General features: G+C 40.5%; 1 protein-coding gene across 3 annotated transcripts in view; it reads left to right on the top strand.

Annotated features, from left to right (window-relative positions):
• Positions 1 to 13,122, top strand: part of TOPAZ1 (testis and ovary specific TOPAZ 1) — a 97,031-nt gene that overhangs the window by 29,470 nt on the left and 54,439 nt on the right. For all 3 annotated transcript variants that reach the window (XR_013537276.1, XM_073003455.2, XM_020799488.3), the window contains exons 8-10: positions 5,444 to 5,563; positions 10,414 to 10,477; positions 11,503 to 11,654. Coding sequence is in view for 2 of the 3 variants with exons in the window: in XM_073003455.2 (XP_072859556.2) it covers positions 5,444 to 5,563; positions 10,414 to 10,477; positions 11,503 to 11,654 (336 nt within the window). In the remaining variant the exon portion in view is untranslated. The remainder of the gene's footprint in view (positions 1 to 5,443; positions 5,564 to 10,413; positions 10,478 to 11,502; positions 11,655 to 13,122) is intronic.

The following is a 13,122-nucleotide window of genomic DNA, read 5'->3' as shown; positions in this document are numbered from 1 at the left end:
ATTCCTCCAGCCCTCGAAGCAGCTCCAGATGACAGAAGACAAGGTTTCCTAAGCACCTGTGTAGAAGTCCTTACAGTTGCAAAACATCAACGACTGGCTTCCCGCCACTCAGCAGACGTAGCCTCTAAGACGCTAACATCTGCCATCGCTCTGAGACGTCACGCATGGTTCAGATCCTCAGGCATTATAGAGGACGTTAAGACATGTACTGCAGACCTGCCATTTGATGCCAAATGTCTATTCAATGAAAAAACTGATGACTCACTGGAAAATTTACACAAAATTAAGAGAACCGCCAAATCCTACACAATTCATCAACAATCTAAGTACAACAGATATCAGTGGCACAAACAACATCCTCAACAACAATACCAACAACCATCTTCCCAATCTTGCCATGCTTTCAAACATGAGACAGAGTAGATCCTCTCAAGCCTCTTCTTCTGCTCTGACCTTCAGACCACAAACAACTTCAAAAAGACATCAATCGTACCATCCACCTGCTAAGAAAACAAAGCAGTACCTTTGACTCAAACGCAAGGCTATTCGAACTCTCACAGACAACTCGCTTAGCTCCATTCTTTCACAACTCAGCCCATATCACAAAAGATACTTGGGTCTTAAATAACATTCAATTCGGGCACCGTCTGGAGTTCATAGAATTTCCTTCTCTAGGACAAGTCAAGCTTACATCCTTCAACCCTGTTCTAGAAGAAGAGATTCTGACTCTTCTCAAAAAACAGGCTGTTCAAAAAATACCACCTTGAGACATATCCAACGTTTTTTACTCCCCTTACTTCGCCGTACCAGAAAAGGATGGCGGTATCAGGCCCATTTTGGAGTTGAGAACCCCAAATACTTACCTGCATCCATGACGTTTTCAAATGGTCACATTAGAATCCATTGTCCATCTCCTAAAACAAAAAGACTGGTTTGTAGTTATAGATTTAAAGGATGCATATTTCCACATTTCAGTTCATCCACATCACAGAAAATATCTCCGCTTCGCTTTTCAAAACACCGTCTACCAATTTCGTGCCCTTCACTTTGGACTGTCCACAATTCCTTGCAGTTTCACAAAGTGCATGGCTGCGGTAGCAGCTTTTCTCCGTCTACACGACATACAAGTGTTTCCATACATAGACGACTGGCTGGTGGTGTCTCCATCCAGGCAAAAGGCCATTCAAGGTACCAAATTTTTCCTGCACACCCTGGAGAACCTCAGCCTCACAGTAAATGAAAAGAAGTCGCATCTAATTCCATCCCAAGTAGTTGACTATATAGGAGCAAGACTGGACTCTATCAGAGCACATATATTTCTCCCACCAAACTGCATCCTGAAGCTGTGCAGAGCTGTTCACAAGTTTCGTCCACACTCAAGAGTCTCGACTCGTCATAATTAGCATTTGCTCGGCCTCATGGCCTCCACAACATCTGCATTAACACCCGCACGTCTAAAAATGCGCTCCCTTCAGGTGTGGTTCCTGGCTCTCTTCAACTCCCTTCAAGACAGCCCATGAAAACAACTACATGTCACCCCAGAATTAGCAATTCTACTGAGGTGGTGGACATTTCTACCACCTCTTCTGATTGGCCACCCATTTTGACTTTTACAGCTCTCGGTTTAGGTGACAAGAGATGCCAGCCCCATGGGCTGGGGAGCACACTGCGGACCCCACAAAATAATGCTCTCTGGTACCATTGTGACAAACATCTCCACATCAATCATCTAGAGATGTTGGCGGTCATAAAGGCTTTCCATGCATTCCTTCCACTGATACATGGTCAGGGTGTACAAGTGATCACAGACAAAACCACAACCATGTTTTACATCAACAAACAGGGAGGGACACGTTCCATGTCTCTCCTGTTCCTGTCAATACATCTGTGGGAGTGGTGCTATGACCATCATGTCTTCCCAGTGGCTCTTCATGTCTCAACGAATGACAACGAGCTGGCAGACAAACTGAGCTGTCTAACGGTACAGTCCCACAAATGGGAACTGGACAAAGGGATCTTCCTAATGCTTTGCAAATGATGGGGGTATCCCCAAATGGATATGTTTGCAACCCAAACAAACAGGAAGTGCAGGAGGTATGCCTCTCGTGCGGGAAGAGGTGAGAATTCACTTGGAGATGCCTTCATGATTCCATGAGAGTCAGGTCTTCTTAACCTTTTCTCTCCCAGGACAGCTAAGGACGAATGCCATCACACCATGGTGGCCTCATCAGCCGTGGTTTCCCACTCTCAGAGCAATGGCTTCGGTTGTTCTCAAGTTACCACTGATTTCACATCTACTCACTCAGAACTCAGGCAATATCCTCCATCCAGATTTGCAGTCACTGCATTTGACAGCATGGAGACTCATCCCCTAATCCAGGCGGTCTTGGACAAGGCGAGAAAACCATCCACTAACCTCCTTTATAAATATAAATGGAACAACTTTACAAAGTTTGCTCAATCAAGACGGCTGCAAACTTCACCCATTTCACTTTAAACCCTGCTCACATACTTACATTACCTGTTTGATGCAGGGCTGGCCTTGTCCACCCTTAAAGTTTATATTTCAGCAATTGTCTCTTTTCAGCCTCGAGATTCTGACTCAGCGCGTCTTTTCTCTCACCCAGCTCTCAAATCCTTTTTGAAAGGTCTTTCGAACATCCAGCCACCTGTCAAACCTCCTGTACCTTAATGGCCTCTTCAGCTCGTGTTGCACACACTTATGCGCCATCCCTTTGAGCCTATGGCCTCTTGTGACATTCGCCTACTGTCATTTAAGACTCTATTCCTTGCAGCTATTACATCAGCAAGCAGGACAAGTGAACTGGCAGTTCTCCAATCTGACGCTCCTTATCTTCAGTTCTTTAAAGACAACATTATTTTGTATCCTGATGTCTCATTTTTGCCTAAGGTTGTCACTGACTTTCACCTCAATCAACCCTTGAGATTGCCGACTTTGTTTCCTCAACCTTCCTCAGAAAGTGAGTGCACACTCCATTCACTAGATGTCTGTAGAGCCTTGGCGTATTACACTTCCTGAACTAAGGACTTCCGTGGCTCTCCAAGATTATTCCTCTGTTTTCATGGATCACATAAGAGTTCCCTTGTTTCCTCATCAACTATCTCTAGATAGCTTGTCTCCACTATTGCTCTGGCGTACGAGCTGCATGGCAAGATTCTTACGGAAGGCCCGAGCTGTTGCAACATCTGCAGCATTGTTGCGTGGTGTGGATGTTCCAGATATCTGCAGAATGGCTACGTGGCCCAATGTATCCACCTTTATGATGCACTACAGACTGGACCTTTGGGCCAAGAAGGAAGCAAGTTTTGGAAGAGCAATTTTGACTTCAGTTCTAGAGTGACAGCCCTCCTTCCAGTAAGTGAGCTTGCTAGTCACCCTATTATGTGCATTCACAGAGGCCACGAAGAAGAAAGAGAGGTTACTTACCTGTAACCATGGTTCTTCAAGTGGACCTCTATGAATTCACACATCCCACCCAGCCTCCTCTCTGTCCATCACTAATTATGTCTCTGCTAAGCACAGGCTATTATGGCGGGTAAATGGAACTGAAGGCTGAGGCGGGTGGAGCATGCGCTATAGGGGCAACTCTCAACTTTCTACAAAAGCTCTAGAATATTCTGAGAAGACCAGCGCAGGCGCAGTCAAAACATGAGTTGTTTAGGGGTTTTGTACACTATTACTAGCTTCTTGGGTTGGGCCCAATTACACACTTATAGCCAGTGCAGATTTTAGCTCTTGCTGCTCCTGTCAGTACAAAGGCAAAGTCATCTTCCACCAAGTGCACCCTCCAGACTGACTTAAAACTCTTACAACCCCCACCCCTTTAAATCAAAACGATTGGAATTCACAGTCTCTTCTCTAAAACTTTGTAACTGGAAAGGCCCTAGTAAAATATCCATAGGGTAGACTGGGTTATTCACACAGTCCCACTCTTTTCATCATTCTGGGTGTTTTTAGTGAAACAAAACATAAAAGATGCTTTTCATAATTTTTTGCATGTTTTTCAGAACCTCAGAGCCCACACAGAATTTAACCCAGGGAACTGGTCTGAGAAGATCTGATTTGGCTCTGCCTTCAGACTTCATCTAAATTGGATGCACTTCCTTTTTAGCACTAATAGTTCATTTAATACAGTGGTTCTGAACTATTGGTTCTCCAGGTATTTTGGACTTGCAAGTCCCAGAATGGCTGGCCTTTGACCATACTATCTGAGATTTCTAGGAGTTAGCCCCAGATATCTGGAGAGCCAGAGGCTAAGGGTCACAGTCTAGGTCCTGTGTCATCCTGGGTAAAATAGTGCAAAGTTAAACATTTTAGCCTCTATCAAAGTACAGTGAATGAAAGTACAGTGGTGCCTCGCATAATGGGTGCCCCGTTTAACGACGAATCCGCATAGCAACGATGTTTTTGCGATCGTTTTTGTGATTGCATAACGATGTTTCCTGTGGGGGGAAATCGCTTTGCGATGATCGGTAAGCTGTTTCGCTTACTGATTTTTGCATAACAATGTTTTTTCCCCAGCTAATCGGTGGTTCCAAAATGGCCACCGGGTAAAACAGGGACAGATTCCTCTCTTACCGGGCAGCTAAAATGGCCACCATATTTTCGCTTAAAAGGTAAGTTTTAAGCCCATAGGAACACATTGAAGGGGTTTCAATGCATTCCTTTGGGCTCTTTAATTTCTCATAGCGACGAATCCATATAGCGACGATTTTTGCTGCACGGATTATCGTTGCTATGTGGGACACCACTGTACTTCATCTGGTTATTACTCCTGGCACAGGTACCACCTGTGAACATTCTCTACAAAGCTACCATCCTCCACAGAAAGAAAATAAAACCGTAGACTTCTGCTGTAAGTTCTTTTCCTTACAAAGAATGGAACTTATCTTGTCCACCTGGCTTACCAGTGGTCACATCTGTGTCCCACAGAAGGAAGCTTTTTAGTTCTTAATGAGTTGATTTAAAATAGTTGAGTCCTAGGGAGGGTTTTTTTCTTGCCTTTTGATTTCTGAGTGCATGTATCTTTAATTCATTATGAGCTGGTGAATTCTTCTATTGGAAGTGAGTTTCTTCTAAAGATTTTTATTTTTGGTATGTTGCATTCAGAAAGTTTCATCCACTGTATAATTGGAATTTATCACAACATTGTGCATTCTTTTATCTGTTAAAGTATGTTAATCCCACATGTATGTACTAGAGCAGTGGTTCCCAACCTTGGATAACCAAGGTGGTGTTGGACTGCAATTCTCAGAAGTCTTTACCACCAGTTGTGCTGGCCAGGGTTTTCTACGAGTTGCAGTTGAAGAATACCTCAGTTATCCAAGTGGGAATCACTGTATTAGAGAAATTTAAAGTACTGTATGGAGAAATTAGTGTTTCACAGCCATCATGGTTGATTACTCTTGGATTGTTTTTCAGACTAATGTAGGATTAAGTTCTGTACCTAATGGATACTGCAGATTATATTTCAATACATTAAAAGGTTGTGGAAGAACTAAATGTTGGTACTGGCATGTTCCTAAACCGGAAAATGAAAAGGTAAAAACTTTGTGTTTGTGTATCTGGAACTATATTGATAGCATATTACTTTTAGTGGCCTGTAAAGCAAGGGCTTTGTTAGTCTCCAAGGTAAGATTGTAATTAAATGGAGTGATTTGAGAATTTATCAGATTTTAAGGATAACATTTCCTTTAGCCTGAGTGTTCTGAGAGTACCCTGTGTGATTCACACATGTATGTTCATTATTACCTTCAAAATCCAGTGATGACTTGAATATATCAGTGCAGCTTCTTAAACATCACAGATGATTTTCACACCACCTAAAATAAAGTGTAGTGAATAAGCTATTGACAGTCAAGTGCAGATAAATCAGTGATGAACATGCATGTGTCACCCACCCAGCCTTATGAACCCTCATCGTATCAATATGCTTCACAGATGGTTTCATAAACCATGTATATGTTTTCAGTTGGGAATCATAACTAAGTACGGGTGACTTTTTTGGCTGTACAGGTACTCAGGCTATGCATAAACTCTGCTTGGAATGTTATAGGAATACTTGGAAGAGATTGTAAAAAATACAATTTCAAGTATTACACTCTCAACACATTTTTTTGTAATACATAGATAGTAGTGGTGGAGTTTTTCTGGTAAATATAGTTACAGTTTCCTGAGGTTTCCAGCTGTTTAAGGCCAGTGTTCTGCCCATGTGATTTTTTTCTACCCAGCAAACAGCAGTATTTTTTCTGTAAGCACTAACCTAACTGGCTAGGATTGTAAATCTGTATAGATAACATATCTTCTGAGTAAGCAGCTTAGTTCCTGAAATAAATACACTTTCTTATTACACAACATATCTGCTGCTCAGTTCAATGATATGGTGGGTTATAGATTGTACTACCTGTAGTTTTGGACAATATTTTGTTTCTTTCTCCTGCTTTTACTGGCCTCTAGAACAGGATAATGACTGTATTTTTCTTCTCCATGAATTACTCATATATGGGTCTTGTAGTAGCACAGCACTTCTTTGGAATGCTGCAGCATTGATTAGATTTTTGGCATGAATCCTGCCTCACTGCTGCTAAGATTAGCAGCCAAGCCTAGCACCTCTTCTAATTTCTTTCCCACACAAAAGGGAGATCAAAATACATTTTTTCTCTTCAATATTTCTGAACTTTCTCTGGGTAGACTTATTAACAGTATTAATTCTTTTTTTAATATATATTCTTTTAAGATGACTGCTGTTGTCTTGATTTGTCTTTGTCACATCATTTTTCATCTCTCATCTTTGTGTGAATTGTGGGTTCAGTGGATGGCATCAAACATGTTCAAAAATGTGTGACTTTTGAAAGTAAACTTGCTCAAACTGATGGTCATCTGTCTGGAGAAGTACACCTTTCCACTCATTAGCTGTGGTTTCATAAAACAGTGTCTCCATAACCAATAGTCTGACATTCAGCTATTTCCCTGGGAAAAATCTTTATAGCCACCAAATCAAGTTGCATTAAAGTGACCCCGATATTTATATAAGATCAAACTCCATTTATGAACAACAACAAAAATCTGTGAAATTTTGTTCCATGCTAGAGATATTGTCTTTATCGGGACTGTCTTTTTCACTTCAGGACTGTCTTTTTCACTATAGACTTACTTGCTATTTGTATCAACCGCTTCAGTACTGATGTATGTTCCAAGAAGATCTGTATCTCCACTCAGACTTCAGTGCAAAATAGTTTACCCTTGACCATTATCACTATACTGACTGTGCTAGCCCATGTTTTGTGCTATCCTACAACCAAGAACCACATTAAAATCTTCCTTTCAGCAGATTATCTTCACTATCCAGAAATCATTTAATATTGCAGAGCTTTCACCCTGGCCTGCTGTAACGTACTTTCTTCAGCACCATCAGAAAGAAGATACTCAAATGTCCCCTACAAGCAACTTCTTTGCCCCTGTCAATCTGGCATGGTGGAAACTGTTGACCACATTTTTCTATACTGATCGTATTATAAGGACATTTACAGTCAGTATATCATGCCAATTTGTAAAAATGTTCCAGGTACATCTGACAGATTTTACACCTTCTTGCTCCTTTCTGACTCCTCAAGTGGAACTTACAATCAACATGACAACAGTCTGTACCACAGCATGCATAAGGAAGCAGCTGGTTAAAAGAAGCCACCCACAAATTAGTAGATACCATTCACCCACAAGGAAACATGAATCTACTCCATTAACTGATTGCAGATAGCACCATCTTTGTGGCATCTGCTTTGTGGCATCTGTGTTACTGTTTTAAAAAGGCTGACCTGTGATTATAAGGTGTGCCAGTTGTTCTGATGCATGCAATCACAGTGCAATGCACGCTGCTTAGATTTAGTGTGTCATCTCCCTCACTGGTCCTGGATTGGTATAAGATGATAGCTGAAGAACTTGCAGAGGCAGAGAAACATTTTCAGATGAGTTAAGTGGGTTCCTATTCAGGACTCCTAAAACCCTTTGTCAGGTGCTGTAAACTGGATATGTACATTTTTGCAGAAGCTGCTTGCAGAAAGACTGTACAGTGGTGCCTCGCATTACGACGTTAATTTATTCCAGCAAAATTGCTGTAGAACTAAAACGTCGTAATGCGAAATTAAAAAGCCGATTAATGCTTTCCTGTGGGCTTGAAACTCACTGTCCAGCGAAGATCCTCCATAGCGCGGCCATTTTCACTGCCTGTGCAGCGAGGAATCCATCCCAGAAAAGAGAGGGGAGCCATGTTTTTTACCCGGCGGCCATTTTGAAACTGCCGATCAGCTGGCCGAAAATCATTGCTTTGCGAGAATCGGTTCCTGAAGCAGGGAACCAATCATCGCAAAGCGAAATTCCCCCATGGGAGACATTTTGCGATCGCAAAACCTTCAACGTCAAGCGATTTCGTCGTAAAACGGAGTGCTCGTAATGCAAGGCACCACTGTACTTTAACAAATGCATTGTTAGTCATCTCACCTTAAGAAAAAAATGTTTTATGCATGTCCCTTTGTAGACATATCTTCACACCAAACAAGGAACCATGACGGCTCTTCTGGTTTGGTGTAAAGGAAGCAACCAAACTGCTGCTTCCTTTGTATCAAATCTGGGGAGCAAGTCATGTACAATCAAAAACAACATATTTCTAGCCCTGTTGTATCCTGGATGGGCATGAAGATCTTGTCCTTCTCTAGTACAGTGGTGCCCCGCATAGCGAGGTTAATCCGTTCCGGATTAACCTTCACTATGGGAAAACATCGTAAAACGGATCCAAAAAACCCATTGGAACTCATTAAACAAAGTTTAATGCATTCCAAATGGGCCCAAAACTCACTGTTCTCCGATGTTTTCCCTTGTTCCGGCAGCCATCTTGGGTGTACCGGCAGCCATTTTGAGCATCCCGGCGGCCATCTTGGGTGTACCGGCACCCATTTTTTGTGTTCCGGCGGCCATTTTGGAACCGCTGAACAGCTGTTCCTCCATCGTAATGCGAGCATACCCTCGCATTAGCGATGGGGAAATCCGCATCGCAATGCAGATTCATCGTTCAACGGTGCACTCATTATACGAGGCACCACTGTACTTCCTTTGCTGTTCTTCTTAGTACCTTTTCTTGGTCATGAAGAGGAAGGGAAGCAAGAGGAAAGAACTAAGTCAAATTATTATACTGTATTGTGATCCCTATCTTGCCCTGTGGAGGGGAACAGCAACCTAATGTGTATATTCCACAGCAGAGTGGAAGGAACTTCCACAGCACATTGCCATTACAGTATTGGTTTCTTTCATATGTTGTGGTGGATTTTACAGAAGGTGACAACAATTACAGTAATCATTAATTATTGCTGGCACTTTCTTTCAAAGATAATTTGAACAAGAGAAAGTGTATCTCTAGTACTTTCTCATATTTCACAGAAGTGAGGTGGTTTCACTTGGATTTTTGTATGTGTTGGCAGCACTTCATTGCTATTTCATGAGGAAATTCAGTGGGAAGGAAGAGAATCCACCTCTCCTTCCCGCCACAGGCATTCCACAGAAGAAAGGAGTCTGGCTCTGTCGTTTTGGGTCTCTACGAGAGATAGTGACAGAAAGTTACCAGTGTCCTTTCCAAAAGCTCATCTTGTTTCTCCACAGAATGTGGGGGTGGGTGGGGAAGATAATCTTTTTTCAGCAAAAAACTAGGTGGAGGAAAGGGATGGTGCTACATTTTCCAAGATGTATGGTAGCAAGGTGCTCTTTGCATAGTCTGTAAAAGCCCAGCACAAGGGCGAAAAATTATCCATTTCATATATATCCCAGAAGACTCTGGGAATGGAGGAATATTAGGCAGCCACAAACAATGGCTTCGGCTGCTGAGTCAACCCATAGTATGCAGATTCCTGTTTACAGGTGTAATAAGCATAGTAAACAATTTAGTGCACTATGATGAAGTTGTTACTTACTTTTTTATACTCTGTTCATCAATCTTAATTCTAATATAACCATTCTTTCTAATTAAAGCTGTATGGTTTGATATTTAGCATAATTGCTAAATTATGTAGGTTTCCCAATATTTGATTTAATATTGCTACTTAAGCTATTCTTATGACTGACAAATTCTGCCATAGATTCTCACCGTAATCCTAAATATATTTTCTTGGGAGAAATTCATAGTTAATTCATTGAAATTTAATTTCATACAAGTGTGCTTTGCATTCTAGCCTTTAAAGGCATAAATGGAATAGTTCTTCAGAAAATGAGGAGTTTCAGGCTGAAAAACAATGGGCTTTTACTATACTTAGATTGGTGTATGTTTTAAAAAGAAATTATTTGCATTCTAACTTCTTGTGCTGTCTTGTGTTTACAAACTGGTAACAGATACGTATTTTATTTTCCAGTTCTTCAGTGAAATACTTGAGAAATATATAAGTATTGGTGAAGCAGGTCTGCTGAAGCGTGCAGGTATGACAGAATGTATTGTATATTATAAGACAGATCAATATATTGGACTTGAAGATCGGCATACTAATTTTTAGGCAGTAAATATAAGGCAGTATAACACTTTCCGCTAATCTAGGGATTAGTGTGCTACTGTACAAAGGTACTATATTTAGTAGAAATCTGGCTGTTAACAATGCTTTGTCTCTGAACATCTTTCTCAATACAGTAGTTACTAAATACTGTAAGAGGCCATGGGGATTTGCTAGGTGAATTTTCAGGCTTCTGGCAAAAAGGTGGGTATCTCTGTGGTTGTCAAGACTAATATGTAGATCCCAAACAGAGACTGAAACCTGTACTCTTGCCTGACAGCATCTGTTCTACATCAGAAAATTGTAGTCAGAACTGGGCTTTCAATATGAACTGGGTTTTTTGATGGTATAAAATCTTAAATTCTTTTGCCACATAAGCTATTCTTACTAGTCTTTTAATGCTGGAAAGACAGCTTTAGTGCATTTATGAGATTAAAGGCCTTTGTAAAAACTGTTGCTATACTATATAACAGTTCTTTAACACTCTTCAAGGTAGAGCTTTCATTGGTAGAGAAATTGCATTTTCTTAACATTGAGCCTACAGTAGGGAGCTATTGGAATTCTTATACATCAAGGAAGAATATTATCTCATATAGAAAAATACAGTACTGCTCTAAAATTGATGACCCATATTAAGTGAATATATGAATTAATTAATATTAAAGAAATTGACATGGAAATGCTTGTTTAATTCTTAATTAGTTCTGCTAGGGATGTGAATCTTTTCAGATCCATAACTTATCTAGAATAGTTGATGTGATTTAAAAGAGGATTATTTTCATCATGAAATAATGCTTATTTATAAGATATAATCCATTTTAAAATTGCTTAGAGAAAAATACTGCTCTAAAATTTAGAGATTCCCTGCCATTTCACTTTTGACATGTTTGCCTTTTTACAATGAAAATTGTGTTAATTGAAGTTTTAATAACATCACACTTTTCTCATTTTCTGTAGTCCAGATATTTACAAATTTCTATAAAGAAGGAATTCTCAGCTTACACTTCAATTCGCAAGTGCTGAATGACCTGCTTATATCTTTGCTTCAGTCCTGTTTGCTGAAAGAACTGTTTTATGTAGTTCACACCTGCATAACAATTAAAATACTGGTAAGTGACATTCTTACATGTTCCATTACCTATTATAAGTTTTATTTATGTTGTGTAGGGCTTCCTCCCAGGTAAGTAGGTATAATTATTGTTTGAATGACTTTCTGACTCATAATTTAATTATCATATGTTTTGTCATAATAGATTTTTCTGCTTTTCTGCTTGAGTAATTCAGAACTGTACAATAACTGGAAAATATACTAAAACTAAAAATATTTTAAAGTTTTAAGATTAGACATGCTTTTTCTATGATTTCTGTTAAATATAACAGGCTTTTAGAAAGAAGTTTAAGTAAAGACTTTGTGGTGTTTGCTCAACAATTGTATTGATTTTAGTTCTTATTTGTTTCCATATGCATGTAAAAGAAAACTGTAAGCGAAGAGGCATCCATAGTCTAAAATCAACCCAGCAGTTTATACTTCGATCATCCCTGCCTATCCAACTCAAGGCCTGTCTACACTTGCATATAGATATGGTATATGGATCACTGATGGCACGGTTTAAATTATTTTTTAAAAAACCTTGTCCGCAAGTGTTTCTACTTAGAATGATCCATTCTTCCCCTTTAAGTGCTTTCACCCACCTTTCTGGCTCAGTAGAAGGGCATGCATTCTTTTTGGTGCATTTATTGTTTAGCCAGGAAATAAGCAGCCTCCAGCCCGGCCCCCAGTGTGGCTTAGAAGAATTACAGGACATCCATAGATTCTAAGGCAGTGATTCTCAACCTTGAATAACCCAGGTGTTCTTCAACTGCAGCTCCCAGAAACTCTGGCCAGCACAGCTTCTGAGTCTGGCTGGGGCTTCTGGGCTTCTCAGCATTGCTGTCCAAGAACAGCTGGGTTACCCAAGGTTGAGAATCACTGCATTAAGGCAACAAACTGCCAAGCCAAGCTCTTTCTATTCCAAGAGTCAGGCCAGAATCCAATAAATAGTGGCAAGTAGACCAAAGGACAGGCCCTGGATTTTTATGTGAGCCTGGTTATCTTAGGATATTAGTTGCAATGGTATATTACTGTCTAATAAACTCAATCACAGCATGCCAAAAGATTATATTTTCAAAGAGGACCACAATAGAGGTGTTCTATATCTGCATGTTGTGAGTTACCTCCCCAGCATTTATCCAACAGTGGCTGAAATCCAGCGTCACTACTTGTGCAAACATAAGGCTGATAACATCGGCCATGGTGATATTCTAGAAAATAAAAATGGCCCTTTCCACTACCCCAAAGATCCTCAAGGTTTTCTTGAGAACTCTTTTATTGTGAGGAACCCATTGGTGGCCTCCGGACAAGGCTGAGGAGTCTTTAATTCTTCTGGGAAATATTTTTAAAAAGAAGATGAAAATGGAGGAGGGTTCACCTATTCACAGTTCACCTATTACCTCACAGGGTTGTCACCTCAGATATTGCCACCCACAGCTCCATTTGTGTATGAGCTAACTGTCCACACAGGCTACACTATGAGATAA

This window comes from Pogona vitticeps, chromosome 6 (assembly GCF_051106095.1).
Source record: "Pogona vitticeps strain Pit_001003342236 chromosome 6, PviZW2.1, whole genome shotgun sequence".
NCBI classification, from domain to species: Eukaryota; Metazoa; Chordata; class Lepidosauria; order Squamata; family Agamidae; genus Pogona; species Pogona vitticeps.
The sequence above is the reverse complement of the archived record's forward strand: the minus strand, read 5'-3'. Positions and strand labels throughout refer to the sequence as shown.